This window comes from Mesocricetus auratus, unplaced genomic scaffold (assembly GCF_017639785.1).
Source record: "Mesocricetus auratus isolate SY011 unplaced genomic scaffold, BCM_Maur_2.0 Super-Scaffold_100007, whole genome shotgun sequence".
Classification (NCBI taxonomy): Eukaryota; Metazoa; Chordata; class Mammalia; order Rodentia; family Cricetidae; genus Mesocricetus; species Mesocricetus auratus.
Window position 1 is genome coordinate 45035079 of NW_024429191.1, and position 18715 is coordinate 45053793.

The following is an 18715-nucleotide window of genomic DNA, read 5'->3' on the forward strand; positions in this document are numbered from 1 at the left end:
TCCTAGTATGTGCTACGAAGAAACTGGAGTAAGATAACCACATGCAGCATCCTGGCTTGACAATGTGGCTACAACATTGCCACAGCTACATCACAGTTGCCCAAAAGTCAAGAGGGTTGAGTGAGGGAGAAAGCAGGGTCCTTGACCACCAGAGTGCAAGTGTGAGCCAAGACCTCCTGTGTATCCTACCCTCCTAGACATCTGAGACTGAGAAATTTCATGACATAAATGAAGGCTGACAGCAAGGGACACAGTGAAGTTGAGCAAGAAGAGCCACAGAGGCTAGTCACATCCTGCATCCTTAGGTTCTCGAAAAGTTATCTAAGCTTCCTTCAAGATCTAGTATAGTATCTAGAAACAGCAGAGAAGACAAAGTCTTTTGGCCTTGTTCCTGACAGAAATAATAGGCTATGAGTATAATTTATATGCCTTAATGTAAAGCACAAATCCCTTATGGGTAGAGTTGAATGCCCAATGTACTTCATTGTGTTCAATATCATAGGGAACAGACTGGCCATTGTAGGAAACGTCCAGGGAGAGCAGGGCAGAAACAGCATTCCAAGACTAGATGAGTGATGGATCCTGAAGGAAATAAGATACTTGTCATCTTACAATCTTCTAAGTTAATAGGATAGGATTCTTTTGTTTCAAAATTAGGATGAAGGTTGATCTGGTGGCACACACACATAATACTAGTAATTTAGAAGCTGAAACAGGTGGGCCAAGAGTTTAGAGCTAGTCTAGGTTATGTAGTGGAGCCTGTCTCAAAAACAGTAAGAATACCAACAGCAAACCAACATAGAAAAACCAAAACAAGAACAAGAAAAAAGAATGGGAAGAGGCCAAAAATATGGACAGGCTTCTGGGTAGTTCTGATTTAAGTCGGATTAAAGGAATGCTGTCTTTTTCTCTCTAATTGTAGCCCCAGAGAAAATGCCCATTTTAACTCATGGATGAAGTCTTTGGAGACCCTTTTGGTTTCTAGGGAGACCTCAAGTTGAGGACACCTTTAGAAAGAACATGTCTGCGCATCTTTTCATCTCACCCCAATTAATCCCTGATCCACCTGGTTTGTTCTGGGGCAGACTGGGTCACACTAATTTGTCCCCCTACCATCCTTTAATCTGGCACTTAATCTCAGCTTCCACTCTGATTGGAGACAAGGCAACCCCTGCTGACTGAGCCATTGGTCTGTCCTTTTCTGTATTCAGCTCTGTTGGGCTTTTTGCAGCAATATATTTTTTAATGAAATCCAGTTCTCCATGGCTTTAAATTTAGTTATAGCCATGCCCTTTAACCCAGATGACATCAAAATGTTACTGGCATCCTATTATAGAGTTTGACGTCTGACTTCACCACATTCAGTCTTCCCAATGCTCTGAATTATCCTGTCTGGTTAGAATGATCCCTGTAAGTCCCCACCCCGGTCTTGTGCTCTCTCTACCATGTCTCTGTGGGAGATCACTTTCTGTGATTGTTGAAAAGTATTCACTGGGACATTTTTTTAATTGGACCTTCCACACAGGCATAGGCTCCATTTTTGTTTAGTGTGTGGTCTTATTGACAGGTTCTTAAGTGAGGCGCCATTGGTGGTACTGATGCAAATATCTGGCCAAATTCCGACTCTCTAATTTACAGCACTCTCTTTGCTGTTTGGCTTTAAAGTAGGTTGTGTGGGATTCCAGGCACTACCTGCTGCTAAAAGCTTTCTCCTGTGTCTCTCCCCCATAAACCGGCAGGGCTGCCCATAGTTCCAAGAGCTTAAGACACTTAGGAAGGGTGTTTCCTTCCAGGTTTTTAGAAAGAGTGGAATGGATTGAAATATCACTATGCAGATTGGAAAATTGATCAGGTGTCTTCATCCTGACACCCCACTGCTAATGTGGGTGAGGAGCTCAGGAGTTGCTAGAAGCTGGAAGGCCAGAGACTGTATTTGACAGAAAGCATAAAGCTTCTACATTATTGGGGGATTTTTATGCTTTCCAGCCTAGTGTCATCCATCCTGCACATTCTACCTCTGAGGGGAACTGTAAAGCAGTGCAAAAGCCATCCGAACAGCGGTCCAAAGAGCAGCTCCTGCAGACTACAGAGCAGGCACAGAACTTTCCAGATGTCAGACACCTAAGCCTCCACATCTTTCCTTTCCTACCTTCAAGGACTCCAAGTCTGGGTTGGGATCAGGGAATGCGGAGTCTGTGAGAGCTGCCCTGCGTTTTCTGAGCAACCTGCAATAAGGGCTTGTGCAACCTGTGAAGGAACAGTGTTTATCCACGCCCCTGCCCCCGCCCTGTGTCACTCACTCCCCACCTTCTCAGATTCTTCAAATGTGGTTCATTCCTGCAAGGCCGAAACTTCAGTATTCTTGGAAAAAGCTCTAGATGGCTTAGAAGATGGGTTAGTTGATCAAGTACTTGCCACACAAGCTTGAAGGTCCTAGTTCACACTCACACACCTATGTAAAAGTTGAGCACACTCTGACCTCCACATGCATGTGCACGTATGTGTATGTAAACACACACACACACACACACACACAGAGAGAGAGAGAGAGAGAGAGAGAGAGAGAGAGAGAGAGGGAGAGAGAGACAGAGACAGAGACAGATACAAAGATAGAGACAGAGACGGAGAGGGGGGGCACTAATCTCACAATCAACTCAGACCAGAAGGAATAAATCATAACTCTATAGCAACCACAGCTTGTCTGTCCTCCTGTTGTGAGACAGCACCAGATATTTCTGTATAGCTGAGTATTTCAGTAAGGAGAATATTGCCAACAAATGCATATGTATACCAGCATTATCCCTAGTACCTTACACATATCTACATTGGGTGACAAGAACAATATCCTCATCAACAAGCCAGGAGCTGTCAGTATCCTCTGTGTACACAGGGAGAGTAAGAAAGACATAGGTTGAATTTCTCACTCACAGTCTCCCAGGTGATATTGACAGCTACAATTCAAATCCTGTCAATGTTTTCTCTTTTCCTTTCTCACTTTCCTTCCTTCTTCTTTCTTTTCTAAGTGGTTGATTTTTGAACCATTTTATTGATAGATAAAGCTGCACCCATTCAATGTATACAATATAGTGTGTTTGGAGCTAGGTACACACTTGTGACGTCATTGCCACAATCAATGAGTAAACCTACCCAATCCATCCTAATTTCCTTGCACTCCTCCATTTTCTATGAATATTGTTGCATTTTGGGATAAGAATACCAAACGTACAATCTCTTTATGAAAATATGATGTTAACAGGGAGGTATTAAGTGAAATAAGCCAGGCATGGAGGGATTAATTCTACATGCATAATGAATGTATAATAGTCAAACTCACAGAAGCAGAGGATGGAATAATAATAGCTGGAGACTGTGGGAAGCAGAAAGTAGTAAGTCTTGGTCAAATGTTTCATTCATACCAGGCGAATAAGTCTAAGACAAACAAATCTATACAGTATTGTGCCTATAATTAAAAACACTTGAATGTGTATTTAAGCATTTGCTCATGTAGTCCATGTTCTTGATGTCTTTCTAACATTGTATGATAGATAGACTCAGTTATAACTGAAATACTGGTTTGTTTAATCTCAAATATATTATGTCTAGATAAAATACACTAAAATAGAGAAAGGGGCTGTGAATCTAGGAAGGGTTAGGAACTCCAATATCAAGATATTCTGAGTCAATGTCTCTATTCTTGAACAGCATGAGGCTACAGGGGCCAACACCTGGTGATAATCACTATTTGATTTGCCACTCACAGTTAACATTTGACTTTCTCTGTGTCTCAAAGATATGGAGGCACCGTGGTGAACTCTGTCTTACTACAGAGTAAGTAGCATATGTTTCTGAAGATCCCTAGAAAGCTGAAAACACTCCACTCAGTTAGGTTTCTACAGTAGAGCAGCCTCTCACCCCTATCTATCAAACACACATCATTTGGCAAAGTATCATCTGCATAAACCATCAGTTGTCTAAACTCCAACACTGAACAGCATTCCATGGAAGCAAAGGCGCACTCTGTAGCTCAGAAAGCAACAACTCCATACACCACAACCTCCTCTGTCTCAGGGAGTAGGGCAGGGGTCCATGCCTCTAGTGGAGCAGTGCATGTGGAGACTACACTGATGGCAATGTTTAAGAGCCTACCTTCTGAGTCTATGGAAGTACCAATTTTTGTGACTGTATACTTCAACATGGTGTTGATCTCAGCATGTCACCTTACCTGATCTTGGACCATGGCACCGCCAAAAGCCCAGATGGCAGCGAACACAAAATAGAGTTCGTACATTTCCTTGGGGCAGTCTGCAGGGATATCCTCCTTGGTCAGGAGGCACTCAAGGAGGTAGCATAGCATCTGGACCATGCTCTGCTCTGGGACTGGGATCATCTTCTTAAATCTGGAGAGAGAGAGAGAGAGAGAGAGAGAGAGAGAGAGAGAGAGAGAGAGAGAGAGAGAGAGAATCCATTAGTATTTTATTCTTGTGGTCAACTGCCTAGCCAAGGAAGCCCATTGGTTTCAGGGAGGTCATCATTTGTCATGCTCGTTGGGAGCACAGAAGACCATGGTGTTACATAGGCCTTCACTATCTATAGCCTCTCTTGGGTCAGTTTCCTTTAAAAAATGGGAGCATTCTTTTGAGAGAAGGTTCCTTATCTGATCTGTCCTCTGAATAGCTTTTTCCTTTCTTCTCCTCTATTTGCATTGAGGTATTTGGGGAATGCAGGAGGCAGGACAAAATGAGCTGGTTTTCTTGTTTTTACCCATCTTGCAATTTCTTCAAAGCCCAAAGAAAAGCTAAATGCTGGGGATGTAACTAATTGGCAGAGCACCTGCCTGGTGTACACATATCATGGGTCAATTTCAAGCACCACATGTGCATGTACACATTCACACATGCATGCACACATGCTCATACAGTCACATACTCCCCCCCAACTTTTATACCTCTTTCTATATGGACAGAATACATCATATAACCATACACCCAGTCCTCATCAATCCTGCCATGGAATGCTGTCTTCCTAGGCTGTGGGAGGAAGAGTCTCTGTCATCCAGTGTTATCAGATAAACAGCACTATCAATGGCCACCTTAAAAGTCATTTACCTCCCTTGGGTTACTGAATCCACTTTCTCCAATGTTTGTTTGTTTTGTTTGCAGCTGCTTCTAATCTGTCTGTAGTTCTTACAACACCATTAGTGTGTGGTCTAATGGTAGACATTACTTCCATGAGTAACAAGGAAGTCACGTCCTAATGAGCCATCCATCATTTGTTCAATATCCACTTGTGACAGAATGATAAAGTGGAATTATCTCCAGCTCCATATTGGATGAGGCACCAAAATAATTGATGCCAGCTGTCCTTCCACTGAAAATGAGGGTCCAAACAACCCATGCAGGACCAGCTTGCAGCTCTGACCTCTCCACTTCTTAGTGGTACTGTGGATCAAAGAGGGACTGCAGTGAGACCTTTGGTGTGCAACAAACACCCTGTCTTCCACAGGAAACTGAGGATTTGTCTTGAGGGAAAAAAGCAGGGAACAGGCTTCAGTTGGATTTCTCTGAGTTGGGAAGCCTGGTGCCTGGGAAACCCAAGGGGCTTGTGGACCTAAGAGCAGAGTGTAGAGCAGTTTCTAGCTCTGGTATCTGAGCTCCAGTTTGTCAAAGGAAGGGAGAGGAAAGGGTTTTCTGAAATCCAGTGTGCATGCGGGGTTGTTTGCAGGCAATGGGATCACCTTGCAGGATTTTGGATGAGCAGTAGCACACGAGTGGATGAAGGAATGTATGACCAGCACCTGTGGTCTGACCCTGTAAAGAACCACTCAGGGGTATGTCAGGCATCTGGGAGCCTGAGAAGGAATGCTGAAGGACTCAAGATCAGAACCCACAAAGTGTAACATATTGGATTCAAGCACTATCCCCACGCCGATTCCTCTTTTGCTTTATGTCCAATGCCAACTTTGCATGCAATCATGCCAGAAGATTTAGAAAAAGCTTTCGACAAAATCCAACATATCTTTATAATTAAAAAGGCTCTGAAAAAAACTGACATCAGAGGGAACATGTTTCTAAATAATAACATCTGTATATTACATACTTATAGCCAACATCATAATAAATGGGTGAACCTTAAAACCTTAAAGCATTTCCTCTTAAGTCAGGATTAAGACAGAGATGTTGTGTTCACTCTTTCTACTCTTGCCCTGTATAGTGCTTGAAGTTTTAGCTTCAGCAATAACAGAAACTTACAGAATTTTGTAAATTTAATTCACAGAAGTAAATGAAAGGGCTATGATTAGGAAAAGAAATTCAAGTTTCTTCATTTTTAGGTGATATTAAAACTCCCTAAAACACCTAGAAATGATTAATATTTTCATAAAAATTAACGTATAAAGCCAGCATCATAGTGCGACCAAGAACCTGTGGCTAGATGGGTTATAGGCCTTGGGATTGGGAACCTACTAATGTTTTGCTAAATGGACACAGTATTCAAACAACTCTCATGACTTTATCCGCAGATTAGTGTATCTCTCAATCCTCACCAGAGAAGTTTCTTGCAGTAGATAGTGATTAACACAGAGACTCTGCTGTTCAGTGTATGAGAAGAGGCTGTGGAGTGTTAAGACCCAAACAGGAAGTCTATTCTTTTCCTGAAAGACTAAGGGATCATGGTAAAAGAGCAGGTAGAAAGATTGTAAGAGCTAAGCTAGTGGATGGCTATAAGAAAACAGTGTTTTCTACATACACAGGGCAGTTAGTTAAATGCATTAATTAAAAATAATTGTGACCACATGCACAAGACTAGTGCAAGCTCAGACCAGACGAAATTCCAGCATGGAGGAAAAGTGGCAGGCACAAGGTTCTACCCCTATATGAGGAGCTATTGATATTTGATAGCCTCTGGGAGAGGGAGAGTTGGTTTCTTTTTAGCACATGACTCATGGTAGGGCAAAGACTCTCCAGAGCAGGCCTCACACTCAAGAGTATTTGGGCAACACAAACTGGACTTGATATTTTTTGAAATAGAGGGAACAAGAAGTTGGGTGGGAAGGGAGGCTGGGTAGGGAGGTAGATGTTACATGGGTATGGGTGGAGTTTGGGGAGGGAGGAATTAATATGATTGAAGTATAATTTATAAAATTCTCAAAAGTAGAGAGAATATTAAAATCAGTGTCCTTCCTAAATACCAATCAACAACATGCTAAGAAAGAAAAGAGGTAAACAAATACATTCACAATTGCTTCAACAATAAACCTTAGCATAACCTAACCAAAGAAGGAAAAGGGATCTATAATGAAAACATAAATATCTAGGAAAAACTTTGAACAAGAACTTAGAGCCTCTAAAGACTGTCCATGCTCGTGGATGAAAAGAATTAATATTGTGAAAGTGTTACAAAAGTAATCTGTATATTCAGTGCAGTATCCATAAAATTCCCAATGACATCCACACAGAACTCGAAGAAAATTAAGTTCACATCAAAACACACAATACCATGGATATCCAACGCAATCTTAAGCAGAAATAACACAGCTGGAGACATCATGTCACTTGATCTCAAATTATAGTACAAAACCATAGTGACAAAAACAGCAGGGTATGGACACAAAAGCAGGTATATGGATCAATAGGATATAATAGAAAATCTCTATATCAACCTACACAGCTACAGATGGGTAGTTTTTCACAACATTACTAAAATTACACACTGGAGGAAATACAACTCCTTCAAGAAATGTTGAGAAAAGGAAGCTTTCCTTGTGGAAGAATGAAGCTAGATCCCAATTTTGTTAATAAACAAAACAACTAACTTCAAATGATCAATGACCTTGTGTAAGACCTGAAGCTTTGAAACTGCTAAAGAAAAAAGTAGGGTAATATTTCGAGACACAAGCATAGGTAAGGAATTTTGTGAATAGGACTACAGTTGGTCAGAAAATAATGTCAATGGTTGATAAGTAGATCCTCATGAAATTATAAAGTTTCTATGAAGAACAGGAAACAACCCAGTGAAAAGACAGGCAATGGGGAGAGAGAAAACTTTTCTAGTTACATACCTGATAGAGGGTAACTATCTAGAATATATAAAGAACTCAAAAAACTAAACAAACAAACTCAAACAACTCAATGAAAAAAAAGTGCCAATGAAATGGACAGTTCTAAAAAGAGGAAATACAATGGTCAGTACACATGTGAAAAAAATGTTCATCCAAAATGTTCATCCTCATTTGCCACCAGGGAAATGCAAATCAAAACAACTCTGAGAGTCTATCTTACTTCAATCAGAATGTCAGTCATAGAGGAAACAACTTCTGGTAAAGATATGATCAAGAGAGATCACTTATATACACTGCTGGTAGGAATGAAATCTGTTCAGCTACTATGGAAATCACCTTGTGAGTTTCTAAAAACACTAATAATACACCTACCATATGACCAGACTATGCTACTCTTAGGTACTTACTGGAAGGTTTCCAAGTCAACATATCACTGAGTTCAAGCACTATCCACAATAGCTGAGTTATAGATGCAACCTGGGTATTCGGCAACAGAAGAATGGATGGGAAAATGTGGTATAGATACATAACAGAAGTTTTCTTCTGTCATAAAGAAGAACGAAGCTGTGCTTTTTGTAAGGAAATAAATGTAATTAGAGATGATCATATTAAGCAAATGAAGCTAGTCTCAGAAAAGCAACTATATTTTTTCTTATTTGAAATTCCTAGATTTTACAAAAAACACATAATATGCATGCATTCATGATGAGAAAGTAGAGGTGAAACTTGGCCAGGAGAACAAAGAGGACTAATAGGCGTGGGGTGAAGGAGTATAGAGGAGATCCACTAAGGGTACAACAGATGTAATTGCATGACAATGCCTTTATGTGACACAGTAGCATGGACAATGAATATACACAATATAACAAAAGCAAAAGACATCCTAATATATGTTAGTGTCACCCAGGGTCGCAGCAGAAACAAAAAGAATAGGGACCAGCTGTTGTACAACAATTTCCTTGGAGAGTGAAACATTCTATCCTGTTGTAGAATATTATTTTAAGATGTGTTATATTTGTTTATGCTGTGGAACATTTGTTTAATGATTTAAACATGTGTTGCATTCTTTTATGATGAATTTGTTTAATTCTGTGTAGCTGTGTTACTTTGTCTATCTAAAACATCTGATTTGCTTAATAAAGAGCTGAACAGTCAATAGCAAGGTAGGAGAAAGGACAGGAGGGGCTGACAGACAGAGAGAATAAATAGAAGGAGAACAGGAGGGATTGGGAAGCAAGACAGCTCAAGAAATGAGAAAAGGAGGAGAGGAAGACTCCAGCAGTCAGCCATCCAGCCACCCAGACAGACATGGAATAAGAAGGAAAGAAAAGATATACAGAAATAGAGAAAGGTAAACACCCAATTAAGAAAAGCTAGCAGGAAACAATCCAAGCTAAAGCTGGACATTTATATGTAATAAGAATACTCTGTATTCTTCTACATGCCAGTCTCCAATTATGCCAGCACCATTTGTTGAAGATGCTTTCTTTATTCCATTGTATATTTTTAGCTTCTTTGTCAAAGATCAGATGTTCGTACGTGTGTGGGTTAATACCCAGGTTTTCAATTCGATTCCATTGGTCTACCTGTCTATTTTTGTGCCAATACCAAGCTGTTTTCAGGACTATAGCTCTGTAATAGAGCTTGAGGTCAGGGATGGTGATGCCTCCGGACGTTGCCTTGTTGAACAGGGTTGTTTTGGCTATCCTGGGTCTTTTGTTTTTCCATACATAATTGATTATTGTTCTTTCAAGGTCTGTGAAGAATTGTGCTGGGATTTTAATGGGGATTGCATTGAATCTGTAGATTGCTTTTGGCAGGATTGCCATTTTTACTACATTGATCCTACCTATCCAAGAGCATGGGAGATCTTTCCATTTTCTGAGGGCTTCTTTAATTTCTTTCTTTAAAGATTCAAAGTTCTTACGATACAGGTCTTTCACTTGTTTGGTTAGCGTTACCCCAAGGTATTTTATGTTGTTTGTGGCAATTGTAAAGGGTGATGTTTCTCTGATTTCTCTTTCAGCCCTTTAAACAGCTGACCAGACAAAGGTTAACTCTTGAATCCCAGGCATCAGCCTGGGAATCCAGCATGGGACTGATCAAGACCCCCTGAATCTGGGTGTCAGTGAGGAGGCCTAGGGAATCTATTGAGCCTTGGGCAGCAGATCAGTACCCATCCCAAGTATACACACGGACTTTGGACTCCCATAGAACAATGTGAGGTGCACTCTCACCCTGAACTCTTGGGGAAGGGTCTAGGCCCTGCCCTATATGAAATGCATGGAGGGCCTCACCCTCCCTGGGGGAATGAGGGGATAATGGGGGGGGGTTGGGGGAGGGCACGGGAGGAGGGGAGTGAATGGGAGAGGGACCTGGAACTGACTTGTGAAGCAACCTCGTTTCTTATCTAAATTTAAACTGGAAAAAAAAAAAGAATACTCCGTGTTTTATTTGATAGCTGGGTGACAGACTCCCAAAGAGCTAAGAGAAAAGAGAAAACAACCAACAACTCTATCCTGCAGGGAAACTCTCTAAGATAGAAGACAAACTACTCAGAATCCCTTCGGGAAGCCCCTGAAAGTAACTTGGTTCACTAGGTCCCTCCATTCTGAGAGTACATAAACAGGGAAGACTGCTGAGAGTCACTCTCAGACAAGCCAAGCTGCAAAGCAGACTCTGAGAGCAGACCAGCAGCCTGGAAGAAACAGAAACCAGCTGAGCTGCCAGGAAAAGGTGTAGATCAACCAAGTCACTTGGAAGGGACATTCCTCAACCTGCTGAGCTGCCTGCAGGCTGAGCAGTGTCCTCAAGGTCCCCAGCTTTTGTGAGCTGTCACCGTGCCGGGGTGGGCTTTGGTGATGCAGCTGTCTTTGAGTCATTTCTGCTATGTAAGTAACCCCAATAAAACTCCTTGGTTCAATAGGTTGGGCATTGGTGGTCTATCATGGGGTTAGTAGACATATGTATTGTTATCTTCCCAGGAAAAAGTTGTGTCACACAACACTAGCCCATCTTGCTAATACCTCATTCTTCTTTGATATTCTAGCTGCATATGATGCTCACTTGAGACACTGTATTACCACCTCAAGAGTCTGCTGGTTTCCAAGATCTATCAGCTACAAAACACACAGGGCCAAGAATCACCAGGGGCTGAAGGATTTCAAATGCTTCAGAGGTGGAAAATAATTATGAATCCCAAATAAAAATCAGCGTTTGGTTACATATCTAAAATATACTACTATCTCAATGAGTAAACTACAGCTTCATTTCTAGTTGTACAAAATACACTGTTAACGGGGAAAGATCTATTATTTACAGTGGGGCTGGGCAGGGAATATAGAGTAAGAGTGTTTGGGTTCCCTATGACTTTGTTGATGTTGGAATTATCTTTCCCCACTGCCTCTTTATCTGTGAGCAACTGGAATCACAATGTGCTTGACAGGCCAGTGACTAAGTGGTGTGTTTTTATCAATATCACCTCTGATGGCCTTTCTTGGCCAAATTATGGTTATGGGTCTCAAGTTTCCATCAAATGGAACACAAACACATATACCAACCATCAAATTATGAATGAATGAGAGAGAAGCAGGTTTTAAGTATGGGAGCATTTTCATTGATCCATGTACTATTCTTGCTTTAAAAGCTGTCCACCTAGTTAAGCATAATTAGTCTTCTATTTAAGTGACAGGTAGTGCTAGAGTTTGGACCTTGAGTGTCTACAAACATCAGTATTAGTGGTTTTGTCTCCATTTTGGTACAATTTGGAGGGAGGAAGTGGAGTCTTTAAGAGGATGGGTGTAGTAGGGTCTTTAAGTTACTGACGTGAATTTGTAAAGATATGGCAGTATGATTTCTTTTCTTTGTTCTTTTGCTTCCCCTATCTGAGACAAATGGTTTGGGTTTGCCACACACTCTTCCCATGTGTCCCTACAGACACCCTCAAAACAGGGTCAACTGATCATGGACGAAAGCTGAAGCTCTAGAGCCAAGGCAAATCTTTCTTCTTTTTCAGTAATTAACTATTTAGGGTGTTTCTGTCTTGCAGGCATGGAAGCCTGACTAACACAGGGGGTCTGAGTCAAAATGAACTCACTGAATCCAGATTTGGCAGGACAGTTCAAGTGACATATCACATGTGATCCCACATCAGTACATACAGTCAGGAACAGGAAGTAGATTTCATGTGCTTGAAAAGTGTATTCTTTACCCCTGGGCCAGCTGGAGAGCTTCCTGCTCTGCAAACCTGAACTGCTGGCAGCTATTGCCCCCTGTCAGACTATCGCATCCTTCAGACATAACCATGTGGCTCTTATGAAAAGTACTTTAAACCTTCTTCCCATCTTCCCTTACCTCCACCCATGTCTGAACTGATAGCAGGCATCATGTGCCTATCCTAGTGTGTGTTCTCCTCTGCCAAATGCTGTGTCTAGAGAGCTCCCATTTTGAGAACAGGACAGAACATCAGTAGGGCTTCAACTATTAGCCACCAGTTTCTTTCTGGCTGCATAGATGTACTTTCTGTCTGTTTCTTGGCCTACCTGGTCCTGAGGGTGTCCAAGCAGGTAGGAAGGTATTTGTCAAACAAGATGGTCAGGTTGGCTCTCTCAGTCTGGACCTCTCTCTGGTCAATCCAGCTGCTCACTGGAGGGTTCCACCCCAGGTCTGCAGGATTGATGTACAGGATCCCTAAGTGCACAGGGTACGTGGTTAGGTGAGTATACCATGCATATCAGTAGACTCTTCACCCCAGGAAGTCAGTGTCCCCATTTAAAAGCGCATAGAAGACTAGACGTAGAACTGGGCCTCACCTAGGTCAGACAGGCACATGCAATTCGTTCTGAGGGCAATGTCAAGTCATGGACAAAGTGAGAGTAGTGTTGGAAAGGGACCCAGGGTCAAGTCTAAATAGGAAGAAAGAAAGTTGCGATTGATTGGCAATGGTTATCAGCATGTGGGAATGTACAAGTGAGTGAAATGGAGGTCCCCTAAGGATTAATTGCTGGACACTCTCAATTTGGCATTATTTACCAAAAGCCTTTCTGGATATAACTGAGTTAAATATCTTGAGAGGAGATTATAATGAATTATCTAGATGGGACATTTGCCATCTAGAGTGACAGGTCCATAGGCCAAAAGCTGAATGATCTCCAAGGTACAAGGAATAATTCTCCTAAGAGACTTTGAAGGGAGTACAGCTTTGTTGGCCTTAGTTTTGGATGTCTCACTTCTGGAAACATGGGCAAATACAGTTTTGCTGTTTCAAAAGCTACCAAGTGTATGTAACTTGTTAGACCTGTCACAGCTACTTTAGAAAATGACCAGAGAGGGGAGACAGCCAGCTCTCCAGCCCTGTGTTCACCAATCTCAGTATGGCCATTTAGAGAAAATCTGCTATTATATCTGAGATGATACAGTTTCTCTTTGCTATTTGTTTATTTTTACATTATTTTGTGAAAGCTTTGAGTAGCATTGGTTAGATATCAATGATATATCAAGCACCATACATTTAATGTATACTACTTGTGTGTTTTGGATATGGGAATCAGTCTGTGAGACCATCGCCATGGTGGAAGCCATCAATATGCCCATCATGTCAATGCTTTCTATGGTTCTCATGGTGTTCCATTATTTCAGTAAGATCCTAGCAACTATCACAGCATCCTACCTTCAGTCTGATCATCTCATCCGAAAGGGGCCTTTGTGCAATAGTCTCCGGGTGGAGACAGAGGGAGGTTAAGATCATACTGCCACTTGCCACCAAGAGTTAATGGGAAGTGCTGATGCTTGTTATCTCTACTGACAAGGAGGCTAGAACTGGCATGAATGCCACCCAATTCAAGATAGTCCCATGCAGTGGACAGCTGTCCAGATCAGGAGTTATTTCCCTTTCCACAGACACAGCATTTTGGAAGATAAAAGTTATATGACCTGGGTCTCATGGCACCTGTTTGACTTGTGGGTGTGGTTTAAGGGATGAGAACTTGGCCACAGTTTTGATGGATCAGGTTCATAGCTTCTATCTGGAGCTTCCTTCAGCACATGCCAAAGCAAATGTGATTCCGTAAGCATCTGCCGCAAGTGAGCCACTTGACTTGAAGAGTTGGTCATACCTGCTCTGGAGACAGTTGCTGGCGTGGCTGTGCGCAGGTGGCTGATCTCAAAAAGGAGACGCATTGTGGGGTTAAGGGGAATCCTCTCGTTGCTTGCCAGGGTCAGTACCTGGAAACCACAGGAGGAACAGTCACTGAGGATAGAGCTGTGATGCTGCTGTGGTTTGAAGGTTAAATGCCCCCAGAGGCTCATGGAAATACTTTGTCCTCAGCTGGCAGTGCTTTGGGGAGGTTTATGGAATCCTTGGGACTTGGGATCTGCCTGGCAGAGGTGGGTCATGGATGGTAGGCCTGTGAAGGTTACAGCAGGGTGCTACTTTCAGTCCTGCACTCCACATCCTACAAGCCAAGATGTGCAGGCCCATCCCCAGGTGTTTGCTCATGGTGTGTCTTCCCACCATGATGAAACTGATGGAAGTCAGCCCTTCCACCCTCAAGTTTCTTCTGTGGGTTGTGTAGTCATAGTGAAGAACAAGTAGATGATGCACATGCGTAGGTAGCCAGTGGAGTTTGATGGGTTCTTGTCAGTTGGGGACGTGGATGTGCTATACTTTGAGAATGTTCCCCAAACAGCATAAGAAGAATCTTTTAGATGTGCTGAGGCCCTGAAGCCTCCACCCCCATCTATGGATTAATGCTGAACACAAAAGGGTTCAATTCTGACTTCTACGCTTGGCTTTCTCTTGCCCATCTCCCATCTACCATGGAACTACATGGCTAGAAAGCCTTCATTAGATATGGCCCCCTGATCTTGATCTTCCAGCCTCTATAATTGTGAACCAGAAAAATGTCTTTTCCAGTCTCCAACGTTCTGTCATAGTAGCACAAAACATGAATAGGACTGTTTCCCACTACCCCTCCCTTCCCCTTCCCTCCCCTCCCCTCAGTTCTTATTATGCAGCCCAGGCTGGCCACAAATTCACAATGTAGCCCAAGGTGCCCTTGAATTCGAGAGCCTCCTGCTCCCACCTCTTGAGTGCTGGGGTTACAAGTGTGTACCATCACACCCATGTGTTTTCTACAGCAATCCTTTCTTCTTACTCTTTTGTATCCCTCCCACTCTCACCCTTGCATCTCAGTGTTTCTGGAAAAAAAGTTATTTAAACACTTCAAATCGATGTGGATAATTTGAATGAACCATACTGGAACAATAAAACTATAAAAAGAAAGGGACTTCTGGTGTTGTATTTCTGCTCTTCCTTCTAAGTGGCCCCGCTGGGAAACTATGCATTTATTCTAATGAGTCTATGAATGCTGGAGCCATTTGAACATTTCCAATCTGGACATGGTTTCTAACCAAGTTTAGAAGCTGCTATCAGTGTAACAACCATTTTGCTGAGATGCCGTTAGTTTTCACTGTAAGAAATAACATTTACTCTTTGGGGATTGGCATTTATCATCCCAGAGGGTGGGTGACAGACTCAGGATGTTTCTGATATTTAGTTTCCTTATTTATTAAAGGGAAATGAATTATAAAAAAGATGTGAATGGATGACAAAGATTATTCCCAGCTCTAAATAGTAAATGAATCCACAGACAGGAGATTCTGAAAGATATTGAAAACTATACCAAAAAGTAGGGTGGGCAACGACAGAGCCTCTCAAGCAGGTCAGAATAAGGACAGATAGTTTCTAGGGTATCTCACTGAAGACACTAGTGATGGCTACTTACTCTGGGCTGGCTATCATGTGGAATCAGCATTTCCAGATGTGCTGTTTCACTGGAAATTTGACTTCACAGATGAACATTGAATGGGATCCTTCCCCAGGTGAATGTGGATTACGTGGGGTCCCTCCCCTGTGATACCTTGTTATCATCCATGACTGTATTCAGAGACTCAATCCACATTGGGTCTATATCGCCATCCAATAAGATCCACTTGGGTCCATCATGGGAGATGTTGGCAAGCTCCCTCATGATGGAAGAGAACAGTCCTGAAAGGAATGACAGATAGCTTCTTTTCCAGCACTGGCCCTTGTTCTCTTCACACAGTTTCCCTGCATTGGCTACCACTCTCAGTAGGTGCAAACAGATGAGGCAGGGCAGATCCAGCTTTGTATCATGCTCTACCTGGAACCTAACCCATGTGTCTGAGGCACATGCTTTCCATGGACCAGAATAACAACAGAACATCAGGAAGAATAAAACAGTAGCAGTGGTTCTTGGTAGCTTATATTTTTAAGTGACAGGGGACTCAGGCAATCATTTCAGCAAGTGACTGCATCACAAGAGAATCACACCAAGGCTTTTGAGGTGAAGTTTCTGTACTTTATAATTACAGCCTTAGCAAATCTTGTTTATGATAGGCTTTGAGAGACACTCCCTTTTGTTCTTACTGTCATTACCTCAGAATCTATATATTAATTTTGGTAGGACTGATTTTTATATTAAACTCTCCTACTAAATAACAGGGTCTATCTTTATAAGCTTTATTCAGATGTTGTTTTATGCCAACATAAAATTATGTAGTTTTTAAAATCTATTTCATTGGGCAAAATATTCCTGAATATTTCATAGTTTTTGCTGTTAATTTGAATGTTTTTTTCTCCTTTGTGTTTTCACTTTCTGTTAGCTATTATTAGTGTATATATGTATGTATTATGTATGTGTGTATGATGTATATATATTCTGTGTTCAATTATCTTTAACAATTATCTTTAACAAGTTTTTCAATAAAGTCATCTGGCTTTTTCTTCTTGCAAAGTTACAGAATTAAGAAAAACCTTTTTTCTCTTGCTCTCTAATTTATAACATATGTTCCTTTTTCCCTGCCTTACTGAATTCTCTGCACCAACAGAGCAGGGCTGAATAATAATGCTGAGAGTAAGCTCCCCCGATTTATCCCCATTCTTAATGGAGGGCTTATGCATATCACAGAGAGGGTTGACTTTCCTTTGGGCTTTAGGGACAGAGTCTTCATTATATTGCAGGGTTTCTCATCTGATCCTATTTTACCTTGAGCTTTCTGCTAGAAGTGGCTATTGAACTTTTAGTCTCTATTTATCAATCAATGTATTTTCTTTTAATTTGTTAATACACTTTGTTACTCTTTTATAAAAACAATTGGCTGGAGTACATTATACCCGATAAAACTCAACTATTCTTTTGAGACTGTTAGATTCTATTTACTGTTACTTGATTTAGATTTTTTGCATCTACAGCAATAAGATAGTGATTTTCCCTTTGATTCTACATAAAAGCTGGCAACAAATTTCTTCTGAATCTACAAAATGATTTCTGAGCCACCTTTTTTATGGTTTGAAATTATTTGTCCTTCTACCACCTTTATGTTTTTAGTTTCATTGGTTTACTCAGGTTCCTTACTTGCTATGGAGTGAATATTTCTAATTTACATTTTGTTAGGAGTCATCAGTGTTAGATACTATGTCATCTGCTCAAAAGTTCTCGTTGAATCTTATTTCTACCGTGTCATTATCATTTTCTTAAGAAGTATTTGAGCATGTTCATACATGTGCAGATGTGTGTGGAGAACATTGAGTAACCTTGTATGCTCTTCTTAGGTGCTATCTACTTACTTTTCTTTGAGTCCAAGTCTCTCCCTGGCCTGGAGCTCATTAGGTAAGCTAGGTTAGGTGACTAGTGAGGCTCAGAGATCTCTCCCCCTTCGCAGCACTAGGATTACAAGCATGCGCCACTGCCTGACTGTTTTATGTAGGTTCTGAAAATGTAATCTCAGAGCTTCGTGTTCACAAACCACGTACTTTAATGATTGAGCTATTTCTCCAGGCTCATCTTTCCTCTTTGTGAAAATGCACATACATACATACATACATACATACATACATACATACATACATACATATGCACACACTCATAAGAATGCTCACAATAAACTTATTGATCTGTACATAGAACCAATATTCAATGCCATCTTTCCATGTTTGTTTCTGTTTGTATCCTTCTAATTTCAGACTTTATTAATTTCACTTCCCTCAGGTAGAGTTTAATTGCTCAATATGGATAACAACTTCTTTTCTTTCCAGTTTACTTTTTTGATGGAGTTTAATGTCATTCTGGGATTCAGATCTGCAGACTCAAAAGACTACAGACTCTCTGTGAAGCATCCAGTTCATCGGTTCTTCCATGGGTTTCATTTGATTTTCCTCCTGATTCAAGTACAGAGAACATTTTTTGATTTTCAAGTAGGAGATTGTTTGGGGTTATTTTCTTGCTAGTTAATTCTAATTCTGTTCCTTTATCAGAGAACATGGCCTACAAAATGAGGCCTTGGATTTCACTATACCTTTTTCTGAAACCAACTGAATTTGAAATTTTTGAAACTATCCTATGAACCAAACAAGAAAAGAATATTTTCTATTTATGGAATGCAAAATTGAATACCTATGTATCATTTTGAATTCAATGATATATCTGAGAAATTGGTGTATATACTTCCTTTTCTCTCTATTGGAACCATATGATTTGGAAAAGGGGTATAGAAAAATAGCCTAAAAGGCTATATTTCATTTGTTTCAAAATTGTACTATTTAGTTAACACAAATTCTTAATTACTATAACATCTCTG

At 41.0% G+C, this 18715-nt stretch overlaps 1 protein-coding gene across 7 annotated transcripts in view; it reads right to left on the bottom strand.

Moving 5' to 3' along the window:
• Dnah9 (dynein axonemal heavy chain 9) overlaps positions 1-18715 on the bottom strand; it is a 337403-nt gene that overhangs the window by 182725 nt on the left and 135963 nt on the right. For all 7 annotated transcript variants that reach the window (XR_005878261.1, XM_040748879.1, XM_040748878.1 and 4 more), the window contains 4 exons: positions 15976-16103; positions 14170-14278; positions 12598-12745; positions 4223-4397 (listed from right to left, as the gene is read on the bottom strand). Coding sequence is in view for 6 of the 7 variants with exons in the window: in XM_040748879.1 (XP_040604813.1) it covers positions 4223-4397; positions 12598-12745; positions 14170-14278; positions 15976-16103 (560 nt within the window). In the remaining variant the exon portion in view is untranslated. The remainder of the gene's footprint in view (positions 1-4222; positions 4398-12597; positions 12746-14169; positions 14279-15975; positions 16104-18715) is intronic.